This window comes from Typopeltis vanoorti, chromosome 11 (assembly GCF_054136105.1).
Source record: "Typopeltis vanoorti isolate ZY-2024b chromosome 11, IOZ_Tvanoo_1.0, whole genome shotgun sequence".
NCBI lineage: Eukaryota > Metazoa > Arthropoda > Arachnida > Uropygi > Thelyphonidae > Typopeltis > Typopeltis vanoorti.
Genome location: NC_143559.1, coordinates 111,337,163 through 111,349,177, shown reverse-complemented (window position 1 = coordinate 111,349,177; position 12,015 = coordinate 111,337,163). Strand labels below are relative to the sequence as shown.

The following is a 12,015-nucleotide window of genomic DNA, read 5'->3' as shown; positions in this document are numbered from 1 at the left end:
TCACAATTTATAAATGCTTACAAATTCTCAACTAACCGTAATTATCTGAACATTGAATTAAAGAATTTAACAAAGTTTTTAAAAAATTGCAACTATCCCACACAACTAATAAATTACGCAAACAGAACAGCAAAAGCCCGTCAAAACAACCCAACAACCAAAACAGACTTCCCAATACAAAAGGTTATCAAACTACCCTACATCCAGAACGCATACAAAGATACAAATACATTTTCAAACACACGGACTATAAGCTAGTATTCACCACCAACCAAAAATTAGCAACTCTCCTATAACCCACTAAATCTGTCACACACAAAAAAATATTAGAACACCAAAATGTAGTCTACAAATTTCCTTGCCAAAAAAACTGTGATATCACCTACACAGTTTTACCATCAGGTCTTTATGGGCTAGATTATAAGAACACTTCCGTGACTGTATCATCCCTATTCGTGAACATTTAAACAAACACACACACAAAAAAAAAAAGCAACATCAAAAAGAAAAATAGAATGCAGAGCATAGGGAAGACAGAAATAGCAGTTCACGCCCTTGAACAAAAACATGCCCCGCAAATTGAGAAGGGCCATAATAATAGACTAACAAGACAACGAAACAAATGCTTAGAATATCGGAAACAATTGCCATAAAATGCGACGAAAACTCAATCAATGTCCACCGACCCGACTTAATCTCCGAGTGTTGGAAGCTCCACAACATAAAAATTAGGTAACGACTCCGACCAATAGGCGATAATACAAGCACCTCAAAGGCAGAAACACCAAGCCGACATGACATAGCTCTACACTTATCCCGAAATGTTCCGATGACGATAGCACGATCGAAACGGCTCGTTCCCCGTTAACGCTCTCCCAGCACCTGTTTCCCATAAAATCCTTCCCTTTCGCCTTAAACATAATAATAATATATATATATATATATGTATATATATTATTTAAAAAAAACCTGGTTTTTCAAATTAATTTCCCAGCTTGCCTCAACCCCCTCACATTTCCTAACCCCCTCTCTGTTTAACAGCCTAACAGCAGAACTGCAGAACGAAGACAACCTAACATCCAAAAATACTAGTAGAGGAAGAAATTTAGCACAAGGTATGTGCAAAATTTCTTCCTCTACTGGTGTGCATATATTTATCTTTAAAACACACCTATAATGGCCTAAGAATTCTTGAGTAAAAAGCCAATGTTTTTAAAATAAGGGACACTCCTAGACGGAAACAGGCAAAAATAGCCGTAAAAATAAAAGATAAAAACTGCAATTTTTTTTGCAACTATGATTTATTACAGAATATGAACGCAAATTTTTTATTCGTAACTTAGATCCACGGAATGTTTTAAAATATAAAATCTGCATGTTAAATTTATAATATATATAAATATAAATAAGTAATAAATAAATATTAAATACATCAATTATAAGAAACTATAAATAAAATGCTGTGATTGACATTTACCATTTAGAATGTATTTAAAATGAAAACAGGTAAATAAACTATAAATAAATAAAATAAATCAGCTAATGCCTTTTACCATTATTTCCGTATGTAAAGTATAGCCGTTTTAGCCCTGTCTAACTTTTGGAGACTGAGTGGGCAGTTCAGTCTCCTCTGGTTGCCAATCAGAGATGACTGGCCCGAGGCTATCACTAATTAAATGGCACGCAGTGATGAGACGGCTCCACAAGTGACGCCATCTCGTGGTCCGTAACACTAACACAATATATTTAATGTCTGAAATAGTGTGGATTCTACAGTCGATTTTATTGAGTTTACAGGACGAAAAACCCACTTGCCCGTGGCAGAGATTAACTAACTCCGGAACCGGTGGAAAAAATGCTTAGAAAAATTTCTTGATTAGGAAAAAAAACCCCAAAAAACCAAGTCTTCCTTCGTGCAGTCAAGTTCCTTCGTGGGCAAAGGCCACATTCACTGAGCTATACAGGCTCTCGAAAACATTTATATCATTACATTAAAAGTGCTTAATCTCATCATATCGTAATAATAATAATAATAATAATAATATTTATTATTATTATTATTAAAGAGAGGCCTCCTGGAAGTCAGGGACTCGTCAAGGGAGGCCATATACTCCACGCACTAGCCATCATACTTATTATTGAATTCATTCACACTGCTTGTCCTCATCACATCCAATCACAATCCATTCCAATTACGCACCACTCTATGAGAGAAAAATCTTGCCCTCTCCCCTTCTTAGTGGTATTTAATCTCAGCTTCCAAGGATGTCCTCTTGTCCTTTCCGTATCCTCTGTAAATTGAAAAATTCAAATCAATTGAAATCCTGTACGATTCTTTCAGAAGTTTATAAGTCTCAATCACATTACCCTTCTTTCGCCTGTTTAGTTGTGTCTGTAGTCTACAAATTCTCAATATTCTTCATAATCAGTATTCCACAATCCTGATATTTTTAACACTCTCATTTGCACTCTTTCCACTATATCAGAATCACAACGAAAATCAGGAGACCAGACCTCTGCAGAATATTCCAATCGAGGTCTTATTATGGACCTCAATTGGAATATTCTGCACAGGTCTGGTCTTATGCTAGAAGCTGGTAAAGAGTTATCAGGGCATCACCTCAATATGACATCCTTATCTATACACGTGAACGTTTTTTACAGCATTGCAATTATCTTTTGAGTTGTGTTTGCAATCTTTGCTATATAGGAAGTTGAAGTTCAGGGGCTATCTACTAACACTCCAAGATCCCTAGCCTCATCAGTTTCTTCTAGCATAATCCCACCAACATAATACGACACTGGATTTACATTTACTGATATTGAAGTGACATCCATTTTCGAATGCCCGCAATTCCACTCTATTTAAATCATTCTGCAAGTACTGCATGTTAGCAGCATTCCTGATTACCCTACTTGTCTTTGCGTCATCAGCAAATAGCTGTACGTCTCATGTCAAATCCTTTCCAATTGTACAGATTAAATAACATTGGAACTAGCATTGATCCTTGTGGTACACCACTGATTATCTTAAATCTTGCAGACTCACATCCCCCATATACTCCTTTTTGATATCTATCAGTTAGCCATCCTCTTATCCATGCTAATATTCTATAATCTAAACCCATATTCTCCAATTTATGCAACAGTCTACCATACTGTATTCTGTCAAAAGCCTTAGCAAAAGCCAAAAGTATCATGGGGTATCCATTCCCCTTGTCTGGTTCAATGATAACATTGTTATAGAATGTGAGCAAGTTGCTAAAATATGACCTTCCCCTTAGTAAACCCATGTTGCTCATTGAAAAGTATAGATTCACATTTCTGAATGTGATCCTTAACCAATTTGTCCAAAATCTTCATCACCTCTCCTGAGTTACTAATTGGAACCGGGCAATATGAACCGGGTTATATTTATATATTATCGATAGTGGATTTTAAAATGAAACCAGTAAATCATTACATAACATTATATTTTATATTAAAAATTGAGAGCCCTGTTTAGCTAAGTTGAAGTGGTGCTTCCATCCTCAGCTCTAGGCCCCACGAAGATAGACTTCAGTTCAAATCTAGTCGCAGATTGGAGTAATTTTTCTAAACCTGTCTTTGACCGGTACCCGAGGTAATTGGTCTCTGGAACGGGCAAGCTATTTTTTTTTTTTTTGGAGCATAAATAATTTTTCGTCCCTTAAATTCAAGAAAATCGACCGTAAAACCCACATTATTTCAAACAGTAACATATCTTGTTAGGTTCAGGTACCAAGAAATTGCAGCACTTGTTTGCACGTCTCTTCATCGGGTGCTGCTAATAATTAGTAATAATCTTGGGACAGCTATCTCTGATTGGCTGCCGGTGCTGATTGAATTCCAAAATAGGGATAAAAGGCCACAGCTACTCCCGATAAAGGGAACCTGTCATAGGACATAAGCAATTATATTATCAATTGCTTAATATTTATTTATCATTTTATATATAAAACAGAAAAAAGTTGATAAATATATTTTAATTAACATGTAAATGCTTCTAATGTTTTTTAAGAAATGAAATTAAGAAAAAAGAAATAACGTTTATTTTATATATATTTTTTTCAAATAAAGAAATATTTTTATTTAAAAAAAACACAGTTTCTCACAAGGGTGTGGAAAATAATAAAACATATTTCCCATATTTCAGTTGCACGTATAAAAATTTCGAATATGTCAGTTAAGAAAATAACTCTTTAAACTTCGAGTTTTATTTTATTTGTTATTATTTATCGGCTTCCATGTACTTGACCAGTAATTCCCAGCTGAATCGTATCACAGTTAGTACTGTTTTTAATTATTTTCCATTTTTCTCTTATTTTTAAAGGACTGCCTTCTTCAATACCTGTTAATATCTTAAACTTACACGCATCAAATACTCGCATATCTGTCATTTTTGGACCATCTACTCTTCGGATCTTTGCCTTTTCGGCAACCAGTCCTGTCAGGAAAACATCTTCTATAAAAAAATAAGGTACATCGAAAGAAGATTCGAAAAGGGGCCGAACCGAATCCCCTGTGATAATGTACATTCCTCCTTTAGCGTAGTCGGGATACAAGGATCGGTTGTACTCCTTATACGAGACGTTCCATCTAAACTTGGTGTTGCGAAATGGAATTATCCTAACTCTTATGGCACCGAGTATTGCTTTGCTAACGTTTGTTTTTCTTCAAGGTTTCTGTCAATACATCAACATTAATTATGTTATCATCATCTATCTTAGTAACGAACTGAACGTGCGGACAGAAGCTGCTGACCCACTTCACCATGGCAACCGATTTTAAACTCAAGTTCTTGTAAGTGTCTAGGAAAGTGGATTGAATAATATCCTGGAACACGTAATTTTCTTTGACGATTTGTTTTTGTATTGATTCTTCTTCAGGGGTTGCAAGTAAAAATATCAGTTTGACCCCTTTGGATTTAGCATAGCCACCCCAAGTGTCCCGAATAGCATTTCTTGCTTCAAAGTTTGAAGTAGCGCTGAAAACAACCATGAACAGTAAAAGACCTTTTCCTTGATGGTCGCATAAATCGGGATGATTGATACGGAAGGTGTACGAGTGTTCGTTGACTTTTGGATGTAGTGCGGGTGAAGTATTCTCTTGACTCGAATTCTTGCTATATTGCAATGCTTCATGTTTTGTTTTGCTTGCAATTGGTGTAACTTTCATTGAGTTGCGTAATGAACCCAAGGGAAATTTCAATTGCTGGTGAAAATCAATGTCTTTGGTATCTGATGATATCCGCAATGAATGAAGATCTTTATGATACAAACCTGCTAATATGATACACACAGCGAACGTAATGACTAGCAGAAAGCGGATGAGTCTCTGACATGTTGCCGAAGAAATAGTCAGATGATACCTGAGGGGAGGGAGAAAAACAAACAAACAAAAAAATACGTGTTATTCATACAACAATATTTTGGATAATCTTAAATAAGCTTTCTAGGATAAATTTAAAACAATAAGTTTTCATAATCTTTATATATCTTTGCTTTTGTTAATTTCTTTGTATATATTATATAAAGTCGTGCATAGAAGTATATTTCTCCTTTTCGGGATGTAATCTAGCTCGCTTCCTCGTGGTGTACCCTGGGTAATGCTAATTGAGATAGAACGATTTGGCTGCCAGTCTAAGTTCGCCTGGCTAAGGCATGCAGTCAAACAATACTGATTTTTCTGTTTGGCTGACAAAAAAAAAAAAAAATTGGGATTTAGCATTAAGATGTCTACGAAGACGACCTTAACAGAAGAGGAAAAATAAATGCTAACACCCTGATTGGTGCTATATATCACCGGAATTATGGCAATGCAACATATGTTAAGGATGATACAGAAAATGCTCTCGTCCTAACAACGAGATGATAATGATACCAATTTTATGAGTGTGAAAATCCACAACATAACAATAGTCAGTGTCTATAAACCTCCTTTAGCACCATGGAATATAGATGTGATACTCATCTATCAACATCCAACAGTATGGATTGGCGATTTTAATAGCCATCATGAAAAATGGAAGTACCGTAATAACAACGACTGAGGTACTGCCCTCGTTCAATGGGCAGAAATAAATAATATACATCTTGTATATTATATTTGATGCTAAGGACAGAAATACCTTTAGATCAGCAGCATGGCAAAAGGAGTCTACTCCGGACCTTTGTTTTGTTTCGCTAAACACAGAAGGGCAACCATTAACAGCAAGACGATACGTACTTTCTAACTTCCCACACAGTGAACATCGACCGGTGTTACTAGAAATTGGTATGACATTACTAGCAAGATGCTTTCCACGACAGCGTTGAAATTTTAAAAAAGCAAAGTGAAGAAATTTTGCGAATGAATTGGATAAATGTGTTCGTTGGATACCGGCTAGAGTTGCGGAGTACAAGAGATTCGTAGGAGCGATCATATCAACTGCGAAAAAATATATCCGTAGAGGTTACAGAAAAGATAATGTTCCCCGTTGGAATGAAGAGAGTGGAAATCTTTATAGAGAGAGATACTTAAAGTGAAGATCCTGAAATAGCAGATGAATTACTAAATAGCCTGAACTCATCTCGAAAAACAAAATGGATTGATACAGTTGAAAATCTTCACTTCAAACGATCGAGTATAAAGCTTGGAATCTTATCCAAAAACTATCCACAACTAATCTACCTAAAAGAAACAAAACATAACGACCACCCCTAAGAAAATACTAATCAAATCGTTAACATGTCAAGTGTACCTTAGGGACCATGAACATACTAAGAAAGTTAAGAAAGAACTCAGAACACTAAAAACAAATGCTCCTGCTTTTTCACAATACGCCTCAATCTTTACTATAGATGAAGTAGAAATCGTCATAAAAGATGTCAAAGCAGGCAAGAACCCCAGGCTTCGATGGCATCCATCCTGAAGTTTTGATTAATAGCTGGTCAAATACTATAAAATGGCTTTCTGAATTATTTTCATATATATTATTGATTGGCCGACAGCCTAGCCAGTTTAAGAAGTCAAAATTAGTTGCTTTCTTAAACCTGGAAAACCGTCTTAGGAGGCAAAAAAAAAGTTATGGACCTGTCGCTTTATTGAGTTGCGCCTATAAAATGTTAGAACGCCTTCTGTACAACAGCTTGTCCATACCAACTATGGAACACGTCCCGAACGAACAAGCTGTTTTAGAGAAAAACATGGTTGCTGTGATCAAGTGCTCACTTTAACATCATACACAGAAGCTGGATTCCAGAAGCAAGAAAATACATCGGCTGTCTTCCTGGACCTAACAGCAGCCTATGACACAATATAGCGTGAAGGCCTTATATATAAATTTCTTAGTATTGTTCCGTGTAAACGGACTGCACACTTAATTTCCTACATGCTCACTGAACATTTCTTTCAAGTTATATTAGGAAATAAAATGTCACGACAACGAAAACTTAAAGTTCTTCCACAAGGGTTAGTATTGGCCCCTTACTTTTTAATCTACACACCTACGATTTGCCCGCTACCATCTCACGCAAGTTCTGTTATGCTGCTAACACTGTAATTGTCATTCGACACAAAAACATGAGTCAGGCTGAAGAGGGACTTACAAAAGATCTGAAAACAATAGGTGAATATTACAAAACATGGAGGCTCCAGTTCAATCCAGATAAAACAGAAGTATCAAGCTTTCACTTTAATAACCACATGGCAGATGCCACTTTGCATATTTGCTTTGAAGGATGTTTACTACGACACAATAAGTTTCCAAAGTACCAGGGCGTAACCTTGGACCTCACGCTCTCTTACAAGCAACACCTAACAAACGTTGCTGGTAAGTTAAGAACCGGTAATAACATAATACAAAAACTAATAGGCACGACATTGGGAGCAACAGCTGATAATCTGAGGATTACAACTCTCGAACTAGTTTTATCTGTTGCCGAATATTGTTCACCAGTGTGGCTAAATAACACACATGTTAAACTTGTTGATAACCAACTAAATAATATAACGAGACTAATTTCTGCACAATTAAATCAACCTCCCCCCCCCACACACACTGGATGTCGGCTCTTAGCAACATTGTTCCACCAAGTCTGCGCAGTACTAAAGCTCTCTTATAGGAGTATAAGAAGATTCTTGAGAACACAGCCCTACCAATACACTTAGATCTACCAGACTTGAATGTACAACGACTGAGATCGAGACATCCACCATTACAATTACCCCAACAACTATTACAATCTAACTTCGCACTGAAGCAAAAGTGGCAAGAACAGTGGGAGAGCCAGAAAGATGATATTAGAAAATTTTTTTGCTCAACAAATTACAAGAAAGTTTTGATGCTTGTTCAAACCTTCGACGAAAATCCTGAACTCAGCTAAGAATACGAACTGGTCAGGGTGTATGTACAGATATGCTTTTTAAATGGGGCAAACGACCGTCCCCACATCGTGATTGTGGAGCTCAAAGACAAACTGTAGACCATATTGTAACCCAACGTTATCTTAGAACATATTCAGGAGACAAATCGGATTTTCTAAGTGCTACTCCCGAAGCTATGAACTATTTAACTAATATGGATATGACCCTTTAATTTTATTGGTTATTAAAATGCTTCTTAATTCTATTTGCTTTTTAAATGACAGTTTATCCTACTGCATGTTTTATTATTTATGACATACGAATAAATATATAAATCTCCTTTTTCCATATTGTTCGACACATTTCTTCACTCTTTGTCTTCGTGGTTTAACAGCACTTCTCAACCTTTAAAAACAGCTTGCTTGAGTGATTATTCAGTGGCACACTGGAAATCTGTTTCAGATCACTGGTAGAACACAAAAATTAGAACACTCGAAAAGGAAGGCTAATCGCACGTGATTGTAACTCTACCTAACCAGCTCGGTTTTTATGGTCGATAAACTGGAATATTAAAGTAAGCAAAGGAAGATATCAAAATTTTCTGCATAGTGGTGTGCTACTGCTAGTTACTTCATCTGAATTTGCTACCAGAACCACGAACTTATTTTATTATTTTTTTTATAGATATTTAATATTTTTTTTTAAATGTTCTAATATTTAATATATTTTATGTTGCTCCCAAGTAAGATTATTATCAAATCTATAGTATTTTTTATACCGTTGGTGGACTAAGGATATTTCCGCCCCTATTTTTTTATGAATTTTATAATATTTTTTACATAGTCCGGAAATTTTAGAAACCAAACGTGCAGGATTCGACCCCGCGGCCTGGGGTTGGAAAGCGAGTACGCTAATCACCCAGCATATAAAATTATAAATATGAATTAATATAAAATATATTTTATAAATATAATATATATAAACCATAAAACATAAAAAATAGAAAAAATATAAATAAATTGAGAATTATACATATATAATTTTCAATATAATCAACATATTATTGATATTAAATAATCTTTTATATTGCGTATACTGTATACGAAACGATTTTAGTATTAAAGAATAGATAAAGAATAGTTCTCATAAACGAGATTCAATACATTTTCAAATAAAGTTTATAATCATATCAATAAAGTTCATTTATTTTTCAAAGAAATCAATTATTTAAACAAAATGTATTTATAATTTTCTCTGGAATTTTTATAAAGTTATTTGAAAATAATTAAACTCTTTTGTTTACAATATTAAAAACTTACACACCAGACAAATTTAATTATGTGTATACTACAAATGGAAATAATTTCTGCATCACCTTAAAATTTGAGCAAGAAGATCGACAATAGCATTTTTTTAGGTATATGGAAAAAAAAATATGTACGAAAGTTATCTAAGTGACATAGAAACAATCATCGTTGCTTTCTGTTTCGTTAAATAAATAAATATACCGAGGATTTATAAGTATAATTTATGTATAAATTCAGCAATAAACAATATTGCTGAATTTATACATAAATTATACTTATAAACCTTCCCAAATCATTCTATTCAGTGACAACTGAAGAAAACTACTCCCATCTTTTAAAAAGTTTTCTGTTCTTAAGTGAAACTTTATATCACTGATCGCAGTTGAAATAGGGAAATTGTTATTTATTAAGTTATAATCTACATAAATATTATATTTTCCAAATACTTTGTAATTCATATAGGAAAGCAAACTACATATTTTATAAATAGAAGAGAACAAACATTGAACATCTTCCTTTAAAAAATGACATATCCTACCCTTATATTTATCTCTGCCAAGGAGGTCCAACAATAAACAACATTACATTTTTTCCTTATTAAATGCCAATACTAATACGAAGAAAACGAAATATATGTTAGAATATATATTTAAATAAATATGCGTTGATAATGCGATATAGATGTATTCTAATAATATAAAGGATGTGTTGAATTATATTTCGTTGTTTTGTACAAATTTATATTATAATATAATAATTTGAGTAATTTATAGTTAATTTTAATTAAAAATAATATATTCACATTCTTTATATTTGCATATAAAATAATTGGAGTAAAAATAATCCAATAATATATTATATTTCAAATTTTATGTTTTAAAAAATAGTTTATAATTCACATCCCTAATTTAAATTAAATTAAATAATTTAAATGAACATCCTTAAAATAGTGACTTTTGTGATTACAACCTAGGGTAGCGGATGGCAATGCTGTAGCCAATGAAGTTTTAACTGAGGCTCGGCTATTGCCGTTACTCAGCCATGACCAGAGCTTTTAGCTCAATAACACCATCCCCAGATGTTCTTCAATCAGATGAAGGGATAAAGAGCCAAGGACTCAGTCCATCTCCCCCACCCCATCCCTAAAAAAGTGACTTTGTGTTCATTTTCCTAGTCCGAATAAATCCAAACGATTGTTTTTCCTTATCCTATTCTAAACATTCTTTAAAACTTACCTGACCATTGACTTCATTATTAACTCTTAAGCCAGAAGTATTTCATACGGAATATACAAATCCGAATCGAACTGTAGACAGATTATAGCTGGGGGTATACTAGTGTTAAAGGTCGGTACTCAAAGCAGCATATTTTTCATGTATGTGGATTAAAAAAAAAAAACTGCCTTTGGTGATTTTCACCTTACAGACATGTAAACCTACATAATCGTGTTCACAAAGTAGTGAATAGACTACTTTGCGATATAGCACAACTGAAGGTTATCTACAGTATGATATTTTTGATGATTTTAACAAGTATTTAACACGTGGTTTTTATCAAATTGAATGATTATTTTTCATTGTTTTATGACTGGATTGCACAACGATGTTTGCTCTAGGAAAAAAGAAAAAAAATCGAAGTGACCGTGAGCCTTGGAGAATCCAACCCCCATCCTTCTCCCACATTCATAATCGTGCTGTATTGAGTTACAAAAGGGTTATATTCTATCTACACTTATAAATAATTCTATTCATAACTATCGATCATATCGATTTTTGTACGGCATTGTTGGAGTTGTAACTTTTTGTCTTCTTTTAGATTAATGTTATTATTTTCACCAGCCAGTTTCAGTACAAGCATTCTGCACTGAGTTGACTGTATTGCGCCTGCATTTTTATCATCATTATTTTAACGTTTCCGCATGCTCGATTTGCAAAAGAAACTCCATCAGTGGTTCGAATATAGACATCGATTACAAAGTATTTTTGTTTTATTTTCTAGAGCACACACACAAGTAGGATTATCTGTTCTGGAAGATACTCTCGAATTCTTCTTTAGCTGTTTTTACAATGATTAGCCCTCCGATCTATTTTAAATATCACTCAATACGTCTTTGCAGAACGTATTGAGTTAGGAATATCTCCTGAAGGATTCAAAGATATGCTGTTGCAGGGAACTTGCTTGGGACATACTTTTATATGCTGCAACCATAATGAATTACAACTTTATCATTTAAGTTCGTTTTTTTTACGAATAAATCATACAATGATGACCTTTCTTCCAGAAGACAAATCTACCAATAATAGTTGAAAGTTTTTCGCGGTCGATTAATATTTGATCAGAACTA

The 12,015-nt window shown here is 34.1% G+C and overlaps 1 protein-coding gene across 1 annotated transcript; it reads right to left on the bottom strand.

Annotated features, from left to right (window-relative positions):
* Positions 1-4,253: 4,253 nt before the first annotated feature.
* Positions 4,254-5,196, bottom strand: LOC150101942 (lactosylceramide 1,3-N-acetyl-beta-D-glucosaminyltransferase-like). Its single transcript, XM_090399938.1, has 2 exons — positions 4,683-5,196; positions 4,254-4,483 (listed from the first exon to the last, which is right to left on the bottom strand). Exons 1-2 carry the CDS (start codon positions 5,194-5,196, stop codon positions 4,254-4,256), a joined length of 744 nt encoding a protein of 247 aa, XP_090256064.1.
* Positions 5,197-12,015: the final 6,819 nt, after the last annotated feature.

Excerpts from the sequence above, each read along its gene's own strand:
- LOC150101942 (XM_090399938.1), bottom strand. The coding sequence starts at position 5,196 with ATGAAAGTTACACCAATTGCAAGCAAAACAAAACATGAAGCATTGCAA. Across the intron at positions 4,484-4,682 it reads AACCTTGAAGAAAAACAAAC|AAGATGTTTTCCTGACAGGA; the intron begins GTTAGCAAAGCA and ends ATTTTTTTATAG.